Source organism: Andrographis paniculata, unplaced genomic scaffold (genome assembly GCF_009805555.1).
Source record: "Andrographis paniculata isolate CXL003 unplaced genomic scaffold, ASM980555v1 Contig11END, whole genome shotgun sequence".
Lineage (NCBI taxonomy): Eukaryota > Viridiplantae > Streptophyta > Magnoliopsida > Lamiales > Acanthaceae > Andrographis > Andrographis paniculata.
In genome coordinates this window covers 357,916-371,039 of record NW_026137391.1, presented here as the reverse complement: position 1 = coordinate 371,039, position 13,124 = coordinate 357,916, and the positions used below count along the sequence as shown (strand labels likewise).

The 13,124-nt window shown below is 33.1% G+C and overlaps 2 protein-coding genes across 3 annotated transcripts; one reads left to right on the top strand and one right to left on the bottom strand.

The window, feature by feature from the left end:
• Positions 1 to 137: 137 nt before the first annotated feature.
• LOC127247691 (protein SRG1) lies at positions 138 to 1,819 on the top strand. The gene is made up of 4 exons (XM_051269662.1): positions 138 to 572; positions 661 to 908; positions 991 to 1,318; positions 1,396 to 1,819. Exons 1-4 carry the CDS (start codon positions 201 to 203, stop codon positions 1,642 to 1,644), a joined length of 1,197 nt encoding a protein of 398 aa, XP_051125619.1. The 5' UTR covers positions 138 to 200; the 3' UTR covers positions 1,645 to 1,819.
• Positions 1,820 to 5,265: 3,446 nt separating this feature from the next.
• LOC127249684 (cullin-1) lies at positions 5,266 to 12,384 on the bottom strand. Of its 2 annotated transcripts, none has more exons than XM_051272619.1 (20): positions 12,263 to 12,384; positions 10,967 to 11,164; positions 10,779 to 10,878; positions 10,230 to 10,415; positions 10,009 to 10,056; positions 9,729 to 9,932; positions 9,527 to 9,604; positions 9,330 to 9,419; positions 9,160 to 9,240; positions 9,000 to 9,062; positions 8,195 to 8,230; positions 8,035 to 8,121; positions 7,806 to 7,955; positions 7,663 to 7,718; positions 7,460 to 7,580; positions 7,215 to 7,376; positions 6,995 to 7,138; positions 6,681 to 6,899; positions 6,329 to 6,496; positions 5,266 to 5,764 (listed from the first exon to the last, which is right to left on the bottom strand). In XM_051272619.1, exons 2-20 carry the CDS (start codon positions 11,107 to 11,109, stop codon positions 5,663 to 5,665), a joined length of 2,238 nt encoding a protein of 745 aa, XP_051128576.1. In that variant the 5' UTR covers positions 11,110 to 11,164; positions 12,263 to 12,384; the 3' UTR covers positions 5,266 to 5,662. The 2 variants fall into 2 exon arrangements, with proteins under 2 accessions (XP_051128576.1, XP_051128583.1); XM_051272626.1 differs by having other exon boundaries at positions 12,280 to 12,336.
• Between the last annotated feature and the right edge of the window lie 740 nt (positions 12,385 to 13,124).

Sequence of the window (13,124 nt, the reverse complement as noted above, 5' to 3'; positions counted from 1 at the left end):
AAGAAAGTGATCAAATCAAAGGTTTAGTGTTGAATCATTACAAGGTGGCTAGTGACTTTTTTTAATTAGTGATCTAATCACATGCTAAAATTTGATTATTTTTTAGCACAGAAAATTATCATACACTGCCAAAAATGCAATAAAGTGTTGCAATTAAACATCACTCATAAATATTAAAAAAAGGAGTAAATAAAGAAAAGATGCTTTTTCTTCCCCCTATAAATAGCCACACTGAACATCTCAAAAGAGAAGTAAAAGCAGAGCACCATTTTCTTAGAGTTTATTACGTTTCTGTATATCTCAAAACACTTCTCAGAATGTCTCCTGCCCCACTTTCGGTAGGCCACATTGATGATGTCCAAGAACTGAGAAAGAACAAATCATCACTGATTCCTGAAAGGTTCATTAGGGACAGTGTGGAGAGGCCATCTCTTGACAAGGCCATGCCATATTCATCATCTGATGGAATTCCCATCATCGATTTATCGAAACTTTCTGGAGGAACTGAAGATGAGTTCAGGTCTGAGACACTGAAGCTCATGGCTTCCTGCAAGGATTGGGGGTTTTTCCAGGTAATAACAACACCAGAAATTCTTGAATTCCGAAAAAGGAAGATGTTTTGGTTAACAATGGAAGTTATAATTGTTTATATCATGGCAGGTGATCAACCATGGAATTGAGTTAGAGCTGCTGGAGAAAATAGAGAAGGTAGCCATGGAATTCTTCATGATGCCATTAGAGGAGAAGCAGAAGTATCCGATGCTTCCAGGGACTGTCCAGGGATACGGACAAGCTTTCGTATTCTCGGAAGATCAGAAGTTAGATTGGTGCAACATGTTTGCACTTGCGCTGGAGCCGCAGTATATGAGGAACCTGAAACTATGGCCAACAAAACCGAATGATTTCAGGTCGAACATTAGTCCCTTGAGACAAAATTTTCATAGTTTTTTATAGCAGGTCTTGTTAACCTTTTGAGTACTGTTTCGACAGCCAAACTGTGGAGATGTACTCAAGAGAAGTGAGGAAACTGTGCAAGAATCTGCTTAAGTACATAGCCATCACTCTAAGCTTACATGAGGATGTTTTCGAGGACATGTTTGGTGTAGCTGTCCAGGCTGTAAGAATGAACTATTATCCTGCTTGTCCGAGACCAGACCTGGTTTTCGGGCTAAGTCCTCATTCTGATGGAAGTGCCCTAACAGTTCTACAGCAGGGAAAGGGGAATTCAGTTGGGCTTCAGATTCTAAAAGACAGGACATGGATACCAGTCCAGCCAATCCCTAATGCTCTTGTCATCAACATTGGAGACACCATAGAGGTATTCGACATTTTTCTTCATGCTTTTATTGTTTAGATTGGTGTTTTCTATGTTCATTGATCGTTGGCTACAAACAGGTTCTAACAAATGGAAGGTACAAGAGTGTGGAGCATAGAGCAGTCACTCACAAGGAAAAAGATAGGCTGTCAATTGTCACTTTCTATGCACCGAGTTATGAAATCGAACTCGGGCCAATGGAAGAATTTGTGAATGACAAGAATCCAAGCAAGTTTAGAAGATACAATCATGGAGAGTACAGCAAACACTATGTCACCAACAAGCTTCAGGGAAAGAAAACACTTGAATTTGCCAAAATCAAGAACTGAGATCCAAAAATGAAGTTATCTAGAGGGAGACTGTGTGAGTGACTGCCTAATCCCAAAATTAACAGTAAGAAAAAGACTTAAAAACCAAAAATCTGTAACAGAGTTTCAGAAATAAAGTGTGATAGTAAATCAAGTTTCTTGGGGGTTCAATAATTAATGGAAGCATGTGGGGACAGGCTAATGAGTTTTTTTCTTTCTCAAGTCAAGATTGTTCTTTTTATTCTATAAGGGTTCTTCATACAGACATGAGATTCCTACAGAAGATGTATTAACCTTCAACAGTTGCCCCTACAAGATTCCATTCCAGTGATGGGAAAGTGGTGTGTAATGATGAGAGAAAATCAGGGTGCATCACCAATTCAGGATCCATGTTTTGCAATGGAATATAAAAGAGTGATATGGAAAATAAAACAAAATAAAATAAACAACGGCTTCCATTGATTAAAAGGGGTGCTTTTTGGTGAGTGGAGGGGGGAAGAAGAGAGCCCACAACCATGTTTGTCTGCTTCCAACTTGTCACATAATTGGTGTCGAAAACAGCACTAATTCAGCAACTAGGCATGATCATGATCATGTTTCATGGTCCTAAGAATAGTGTGTAGATTTTGGCAAACGAACAAAGCATCTAAGTTTCAGTGTTCAAATCAAACTCATAGTTGTTGATGACGCAAAGACCTTAATGGAGCCACGGAAGCAAGTTTGGCACATAATTACATATGCTTTAGTTAAACTAAGATCGCTATTGTGCTACTAATATCATATGTTCGAACTCAATAAATTTGACTTAAACTTAAGATCAATGTTAAAGCTTCCCTTCTTAATTAAATGTGAAGAGTCATATATACAACTCAAGGTTGAATTAGCAACTTTGCAAACTCACACTTTTGACATGAGTTAAAATATGAATATGCAGAACAAGCGGTGTTAATGGTTAAAGTATAGTTGAAAATACAATTATTGAGAAAGATTTTTTAGTGATGCAAACAGTCAATGGTGGGTTCAAGAAGAAATAAACATCACCATAAACCAACAAAAAGCAACGATCTTTAGCGAAAGAAATAATTTCAAGAATACACAGTATAATCCCTCTTTTTGGAATGATAATTGAAGGACTGTGATTTTTCTATTACTTTTTCAATTAATTACCAAGAAACACAACATCAGATCATTTTAGAAAACTATATGACTAATATCACAATCATTTAGCATAGAAACACACATGTGTACGTAAATAATTTGGCATCCGTTTTTATGTTAGCATGCTGCCGACAACAGTTCAAATATAAATAAGCAACACATGAAGTATAAATCTATTAGTACAAAATTTGTTATAATATAATACAAATATAATATGAGAGCATCAATTACCAGTTACCATGACACGTGTATTAATTGAACTCACCGTAACCATTCCCGAACAATTTGTGTAAAAATTAATCAATAAAGCAATGGTTAAAACATTAAGCATATGTTTAAATATTTTTCAGAAGTGTTATAATATTTAAAAATGTTTTGAGAATAATAGAAATTATAATAAATAATTCTATACAAAATTTAAAACATCGGACCCTAATATCAGTATTGTCTTTCAACATAAATATACAAAATATCCTATATTGGTTCTATTGTATAATTTTAGGTTCTTTAGAGGATTTATACTGTTTCTCCAATTTTTTTTTTATCAAATCATTAAATCAAAAATTAAACTTTTTACACGTTAAAAATTAATTTTATATTACAAAAAACACCAATCATTTATTTCAATTCATAATATTATTATTCAAAACTTAAACTCGCAATCGAACACACTTATTTTGGGCAAGATAAAAGTGAATTATTTATGCTAAAACTATAGGTACTACAAACATATAATTAACCTAAAGTCCGTCCAAAGTACACTCATGATATTAGGCATTTCAAGCATTTTGACAAACAGGTTATAGGCATCAAAAGTCGAAATTATTTGCAGATGTGAAGCAAGATTGAGAGGGACAAAGCTTCAGGCCTAAAAAGGGTTGCAAGAAAAGATGATCAAAACTGGAAGAAAAGTAGAAAGAAATTGAAAGTAAGCTCCCCTTTTCCTTTTTTTTTTCTTTTCTTTTGGTGTTGTTGCGTATGGATTTGAACTAAAGTTGAGATTATGTGTTACTGAGAGAGAATATGTGCCTTACAAAGAGATGTTAATGCAGAAATTGACAGGCACTGATCAAGAACGCAGCCACAAGCACCCTACTTAGTTTTTTTTTCTTTTTTTTCCTTGAAGTCGACAGCAAGTTGGAAGTACGCCTGATTGTTAGTGTTAGATATCTGTTCCATCATTCCATCCCACTTCCCAGCACCTAATGGATTCTTAAAAGAGATTTCTTTTTTATCATTTTTTTTTTTTAATCAAATATTCTTCATTTTTATATGAATTATACTCCCTCCGTTCCAAAATAAAATTGTACACAAAAGAAAAATGTCTTATTGACAGTTGACACGAAATTGAAAGTGGGTATAAAATAGAATGTAAATGACTAAATGTCTTGCTTTTTTTTAAAGATTTTAAAGAAAGTAATAAATAGGAATAGTATGAAAAAATATGAATAATTTTGTTATAAAGTAGGGACCACAACTACTAAATAAAGAAACAAAACAATTATTTTGGAATGAAAAATAAAAAATAAGGCAAATCTTTTGGGATGGAGGGAGTAATATATTATTACATTACTTATTCTTCAATAAATATTATTTAAAATATAATATAGACAAATTAACATAAAAAAAATACTTTTATCTATACTTTTTATATTATTAATACAATTTTTCATTCTTAATATAAAATATACTATCTAAAAAAATTCAAATAAATTCTTTTTATGGATTTGATTAATAAAAAGCACACCCTACAATTCTTTTTACTGATATTTTTTGTTAAAAATACTTTTCAATTATATAATAAAATCAATATTAAATTAATAAAAACATAATATAATCTTTTAATAATAATATTTTTATTTGTTAGTAGAAATATATAAAAACAGTTGATATTTTTATCTTTATAATTTAATTAAAAAATTACAAATATTTTGATATTACTATATATATATATTTTAAAAAAATACTTTTAAAATATAATAATAATAATAATAAAAAAGTAATGATTCGAAATGAAAAAAATATTATTTAATTCAACCTCAAAAAAGATGCTAATAATCCTTAGTTATACATTATTATATTGAGTTTTATTTACTTCACACGTAACAATACATAAAATTTGTTAAATTGTATTAATAACGTAAAAAATATACATATCTTACTTTTTTTTAAGTACTAATAAAATACTCCCTTCGTCCCACATACCATCTCACTTTCATTTTTTAAAAATAATTACACATAAATATTTATATTATAGAATAATTATTTTTACTAATATATTCTTAACTATCTACTAATTACACCTCTCCTAAAACACCATTTCTACAGTATAACAGACATGACACAGAAGGAGTAAGTACTATTTACATTGAATCTTTACTTTTTAATTTATATTTTTTAATAATACTTATAAATATATATATATATATATATTCCAGCAAAAAATGTAGTGAACAAACCTATTAGTAAACATACAAAATTAAATTAAATAAAATATTAGTATTATTATTCATGGTAATAATCCAAAACCAACACATATCCTAACAAAAGAAATAAAGGACAAAGCCAGCAATATTAAATAAGGGTGTGAGTTGGTGAACAAGAGTTTCTTCACTCAGACTCTTTTTTTACACTTTGGTCAATGGAAAGCCAAATGTAGAGAATAGAAAAGTAAAGTAAACATATTTATGGGGTGATCCTTAAACTGGGAACTTATGGCCAAATGTACACAGAAATTCTCTTAAAACAAAAAGTCAAGAAACCACAAAAGAGACGAAGATATGATAGGGGGAAGACGACGACGACAATGAAATTTACAGGCATCGAATGCTGAGGGAGGGCACCTGTGTATTTTGCAGGCCGCGGTGGAACTAACATCCGATTACGCCAAGTACTTGAAAACATTGGGGTTCGATTTGTCTCGTTCCAAGTAGTCTCTAGTGATCAGGTCTTCTATCCTCTTTTTTATTACCTTGAAGTCGGGCTGCATAAACATAAACAAGAACAGCGCCACAAATTTTTAGGAATGATGGAATTTATTATAGAATGTTGGGTAAACTCATTTGACCATTTTATCATTTTAGTCCCGTAACTTCAAACTAATTCTATAAGTGAAATATTTTAGCACTTTTAGTCCTCCGGGGCCAGAGATGCCTACGTGGCACCCATGTAGCTCGCCGGATGACACATGTCTGCCAAGTGTCACTTTTAATTTTTTTAAAAAGATTAATTTATTTATGGTTTTTTTTTGCAAAAATTTAAAATCTTCAAAAATTCAATTTTATAAACATTTCAAAAATAAAAATCCACGTGTTTACTAGGGGTTGCTGACCTGGCGGACACATGTCCTCCGACGAGCCATATGAGTGCCACGTAGGCATCTCCGGCATTGAAGGACTAAAATTGCGAAAAATTTTCACTTACGGAACTAGTTTGGGACAAACTCCAGTTACAGAACTAAAATGATAAAGGATTTAATTATGGAACTAGAAAACCAATTTACCCTTAAAAGTTTGTGGAAAATGTTAGGAGTACTTTTGGGGATTACCTTGAACATGCGGCCCAACTGATCAGCACACTCGGAAACTAACTGTGTGTATGGCAAGACCTTCCTACTCTTCATGATTCGCACGAGTGAGGCATCAATGGCGTATCTTCGGTCCTTGTCGACATCCTCGATGACCTTCTTTTTCTCATCCACAGGTGGAAGAGGGATCTGAAAAAATTCATCATCATAATTTAATCTTATTCCTACTAGAGCTGCAAAATAATCAATCCACTGGTGTGCTGCTTCAGCTTGTTTAATTATGATGATCAGCTTGATTTTATATCTATATATGTAAATTGTTTTTATAAAACAAATCAAACACTTCAAAAAAGAAAAGAAAAGCTCCGACTACCTTGATTCTTCTCATCTTGTCGGTGAACTTTGAATTAAACTCGAAAACATCATTTGAAGTAATTGTTTTGCTGCTTGGCTCCTTGTTGAGAATCTTGTACTTTGCGCAAGAAAGCGAATGAAGCAGCCGGACAACATCATCGTCAGATAGGTTTAACTGAGTCATAATTTCCTGGTAACTTAGCCTATCTGCAGAATTGAACAGCAGTAGGGCAGCAGCCTGCAAAGAGGAATAAAAAGCTAAGATCAGTAGGTAGTTTACCCAAATATAGGAGTGAGTCGTGAATCGAATGATTTAATGTTCTTCTGAACAACCTGATAAGTGGTAACTATGAGCTCTATAGTTTTCGGTTCAAACTTCCCGTTGATGTTACAAGTGCCCAAAGAATATATCCATGTGAGTTTTCTGTGCTTTGTTTTTGTTTGGTAGAACTCTTTGAATACTTCTACACATTTGACCTGGAATAAAAATTTCAATGTAAAAATAATTCTGTTTCGAACAATAAATTAAAATATGGATCATAAAGTATTATACCATCTCTTCTGGAAGATTAAGATCGAACGACTTGTAGCTGGGCCAGAAACCAGTTGTGAGGACAGTCACCGTCAAGTCGATCCCTGGATTTTGAGTTTGATTACTGCTAAGATACTCCTCGAAGCTGGTTTGGTTTTCCCTGGCTAGTGTTAAATCCGTGACCTGCATCAATTTAAAATAACAGTGAATCGAAAACATTTGACCTGTCAATACTATTTCAAAATAGAAAATAGAAAGAAACTGACCATTCCCTCCATTTTGGATGTGAATTGGCCACCACACTGCTGCTTCAATTTTGTCAGGATACTCCGCTCATGCTCATCATTAGCACTTTTATCAAAAAGCAAGCGACGAGCAAGCTTTTTCCTGTGAACAATACCAGTGAAAGAGATAAGGTAAAAACAACTGGATACACACACCCCTTAAATTACGAAGGTAGGAATCACACCTATAGAATTCAGCAAATAAATCCTTATCGCTGATATAAGCAAGGAGTTTGACTACCTGTAGAATATACGGAACCACATTAGAACTTAGAACAGACTACAGTCGATTCACACAAGCTCAAAGTGAAATGATTGAGAGATTCACCTTTTCCAGAGTTTCTTCAATGGCTTCATCACTTAATTTTTCACTCCCACCTTTTTTAAGAATGTTATCACAAAATGTAGCAAGAAGTTCAGCACTAGAACTTCCGGAAACACCTTTGTTGCAAAATACTTCAAATGCCTCTTTCAGAGCCTACATAAATGGTGAGGTTATGTATTGCTGGAAAAAAGTGCAGGCTTAGAACGGAGATAAGCAGTTTCATAATGCAAACCTTGTGGAATAGCGTGTGGTTTTGAAAACAGTCATTCACATACGCCATGAATTTGTCGTGGAGTTCAATAACTTTTCTCACAAAGATCTGGAATGAAAGAGACAGAGTAATTTTCTTGTGAGACCATATAGAAAGTGATCAAAACTACTAAGTTACTTACTTGTTCCTGTAATCCCACGGCATCTTTCTTTTCCGCCTGCAAATTCCAGATATTAGATATATCCCACAAATAAGAAACTATGGACAGGAACCATTTCCAAAGAATAATGCACTCTTGGGGAAATATTAGTAATATGAAATTTTGCATTGGCATAAATTATATTTTTGTTTCAAAATAATATTTCTTTCCCTTTTTATCTTTTAGTTCAACCATTTCAAGAAAAACTTACCCAAAAGCCATCCTCATTACAGATAAATTCAGTTTATAAATTGGATGGAAATTTAAAACAGAAACAAAATGACTTTACATCATAATTTAATAACAGAATATGAGAAATGTAATTACTTTATCCTGTGAAAAATTAACTACCCTTCAGAAGAAAATATGCCAACATGTTGAGTTTAGAATGATTATCTCAAGATAAGAAATACAGTTAAATTTGTAGCATTGACAGATGGGCGTCGAATGCGTTTATGTTCAATATTAAACAGAATATCTCAACTCTCATTTTTGGTGTGCAGTTCTATCTTTCTCACTATGTTAGTAACTCAAGAATCTATGCACAACACCCAATAAGACAGTTTATTCGTCTAATTCAAAGCTGCAAAAAAAAAAAAAATAACCTCAACCGTCCAAGCCTGATAAAAGGTCATTCAATAAACTAAAAAGCCAAACACAAGCACAATTTCAAACGATATCATTAACAAAAGCTTCGCACATAATACAAGCAGTTTTGACCAATTACAGGTTACCCACAAAGGATTCATCTCAACAGTTTAAGGATAGTTTTCTAAAGCAAACTGACCTTTTTGTTGCTTGCAGCATCCTCTGCTTGTTTCACCAAAACAGTACCTTCACTGGTAACATGCTGTGGTTGGAAACAATTAAACTTTTTCAGCGAATTACTTAATAAAGTTGCAAAAAGTATGAGCAGAAAAAAATGATTAATTGGAGCCCCAACAAACCTGCTTAAATATATTTGCAACTGGCTCTAAACCACGAGGTATTTTGGAGAAGAGCCTATACATCCTGGACAAATCCTCTACCTAATGGAGAAAGTACCAGGATTTGTTAAAATGGTCTCAAATCAATAAGAACCTCCAATTTAATACGTAACAGTTCCAGTTTCAAGTACCTTATCATCCCTAAGTAGAGCGTGACAGCCTGAATGCTCCTTCTCTAGCAGTTGGGTAGCATATACGGACAACAATTCATTTTGCACTTTCTATACGAATCCAATGAAGAAAGTACAAGCCCATCCAAAATTAATAAATAGAGTAAATAATACTTAGGACAATCAGCTGCAAGGAACATCAAAAAGCAAATACTAACCTCAAGAAGCTTCGTCTCACTACTTGAATGAAGATAATGAGCAACCCTGCCTTTTTCTCGTTTTAAACACTCCTCTGCCTGTATGCCCAGAATTTAAAACCAATTAGGAAAGTGACATGTGATTCCATTTTCCTTAATGTGTTATCATGGATGAACACAGGAGCATTCTAAAGGTAGAGTATGAACTACAAAGAAATATTACTTTCAACATATAGTCTGGACATGAATCTTCCAAGATCCAGTTAGAAGCCTTCCGTGAATAGTAAGCAGCTGAGTCTATCAGCATTGCTGCTTCAAAGTCAGTCTCATAATAATCCATCTGTCCCATCCCAATTTCAACAAAAATATCTAATACATTCTTCAATAATGATCGATCGATTTGTTCTCCTTCCCGTTCTTGATCAATCTAGCAAAAACACACCTTATAATCTCAAAGCAGGGGAATGTAGAATATTATGAAGGCAATGAGAATTGAATCATACCAGAGATATAACAGCATCTTTTACTTTTCCACGTATCTCAAAATACACCTGAATTGAAATCGAGGTTATGAAATTACAGCTAAAGGAAGGATATGAAGAGATGGGGCACAGGCAAGAAGTGCTCTAATCTTCTCTAACTTTGAAATAGCTAATTCTTCAATGAAACAATACTGAGGTAAATTTGGGTCAAGCAAATAGAATAAGTAAAATAAGTAATTTACCAGTTCCCGGAAGCATGTTAGTCCAACTTCTCTAAGTGCTGGAAGTGTCCTTCTAGCGATGAAATATCGATCAAGATAATAAAAAAATCTGGACAGCCAACGAACCATGAGTTTATGATTTGACCATCTTTTAACAAGTTCCATCAACATGAATTCATCATGTTTCTCCCTTAAAGCTGGGAGTACCTAAAGGATGAACAAAAAAGTTAGGTGCAAGGCAGTAAACCAACACATATCAATTAGTAGAAACCAAACTGCCAAACAAGACATGATAATATGATATGTAAGGTTTAACCATTTCCCTATATATTCATTACAGGTGCTGAAATCATGATTTCAGCTTGCTTTTGTGTAGGAAAGAGGCAACAAACTTCATAAATCAGGTTGGACTCTTAAAATAAATGACAGTATAACCTAAGTACCAAAGCACAAGGAGTATGCACATAAAAGTATTCATATAACGGAACCAGCATATACAATATACACCACGATGCAAAAACAGCTAGAAGGGAGCTCAAGCAGGAGCTCTTCCTGGAAATCCATCCTTACCATAGATGTAATGTACTCTTCAAATGACTCACGATACTTGTCATACAACTGCTGAGAATAGTCATGTGGAGGCTTTTGAGTACACATGTTGTATATTGTCCTATAAATGGTATCAAGGAAGTCAGATAGAGTTGATAATGTTGGGCCCAAAAGAATCATGTGTTAATAAAAGATTGTTGGAATAATACGTGTAGAGCATTATGTAGTCCTCCGAGCAAAAGCTTGGCTCGGGTAACCCTTCTAGAATATTTTTTAGTTTAGTAATCCCTTTCTGCATAAAGTCCCACCCCTGCTCCAACTCAATAACATTTTTTCGCTGGTTCATGGTCATTAACTGCAACAGCCAAAAATCAACACAAGGCTACCGATGACTTCTGGTTCAAAACCTGCCATTGAGGCACAAACACTAGGCTAAGTTGATAGGAACAGACACCCTGAACACCAATATCTAATAACACATGCAATTTATCACAGAAATTGTGATGACATGGAATACAATAGAATCAAATAATAGTTTAGTTTGGGCTACACAAAAAAATCAATATTAGACATAAATTTTGGTTTCAACCACTAAGGGAAATATTCAAAATTACTCCAAGCACCGAGAACAACAGTCACTAAACAGCCAAAAGAAATTTTTTCACAGTAAGAACAAGAAAACCTAAAACAACATTCAGAGAGCAGGTACAAGATGCATGAAATTGAGAGCACCTAAACGGAAAATAGCCCTCTCTTCATCCTTATAACATTAAATTCAAATACAATTTCGGCACATGCCTGAAGTGGGTATCAAACTAATACCATAGCAAAGAGACATCAACATAGTAGATGTAGGTTACGTTCAATCATACTGCTGGGGAATCGTGACATAATCCACAAAGATAAAGACTCAAGCATCGAGACTTTCCAAATATTAAATGTTTACAAGCTAATAAGACTAATTAATGACTTTATGGTGTAATATTAATTATCTGCAGTCATCGCAAAGTTCCTCCTAGACAACCATAGGTTTGCCTGAAAATCGTTAACCTTAACTAATACACTCCCAATGCTCCAGGCGATGTTGATTGGAAACAAAAACTAAACATGAAACTACTGTAATAACCTAGTGCTAATCACTGCCATTAATAATTTATATGATAAAAAGACTGACGCAATCAATTTAACGCACATTCAAAGAAACCCCCAAACTTATAAGCTAAGAAACACGAAACCCTAATCAAGAAGTATAATCATCTGATATAAGCAGCTGCAAAAACCCTTAAAAAAAAAAACCCCAATAAATGCAACTCAAAATCAAACACAAACCGCGGAAACATGTTTTAATTCAGCATCAAGGCTCGCAACTATGCAACAGAGCAGAATCAAACACATCGCAGCAGCCTCGTATCTTAGCCCGACAGATAAACCCACCCAAACAAAATTGGCGGAAATCATAGGCAATTGAAACAACATCGATGCGGCTGATAAGCAGGAAGCAATACCTGAAGTAGAAGCTTACGGAGTATTGGTCAGATGCGAATCTCTCCACCCGCTTCAATATACCAGCTGCTTGCAGTCCATATAAAGGCCTTGTATGCGTTTATATATATATATATGGGGTATAAGGCATACGAGTAGACAAAATATCCGAAATTTAATACTGTTAAATCGAGATTTGTTTTTAAAAATAGAATTTTCTGATCTTCCGGATTATTATTATTAATAATTTAGTATCTTTGTATTGGTATACTAAAAATCAAATTTAATTGAAAATCTAAAATATATTGATATATCAAAGTGATTATGTAATCCTAATACATATTTTCAATCTATTATTATTCCCTCCGTCCATTTACAATTGTTATAAAATATATTTGTACGATTTTATTTTAGATAAATATCTTTTTGGTATATTAATTAAGATAGAAATTAAAAATAATAAATAAATGAAGAATAAAAAAATTAAATATGTGTTTAAAAAAAAATAGAACAATAATTAATTAATGTGGAAGAGTGTATTATTTATTTTAAAAGGTATCTTTTTTAGAAGGGTAATTACATAATCCTTTCACTGGGTTTTAGCTTAAATGGATAAAAAAATAAATAAAAATTATTTATTGTTGAAATTTTAAATTAAAATATGCACAAAATATTTAATTATACAAGTTTTAAAATAAATTGTCTTAAATATTTTTATTTAAATACCATAAAGAAATAGACAATTTAAACATCAAATAAATAAAAAAAGAATATTTTGTATCTATTTTAATTTTAACAATAAGTCCATCCTCACACCAATAGGTCATTCTTACAAGACATATATCATTGTCTTTTATTTTTAGTCATTGGACATAAAAAAATTAT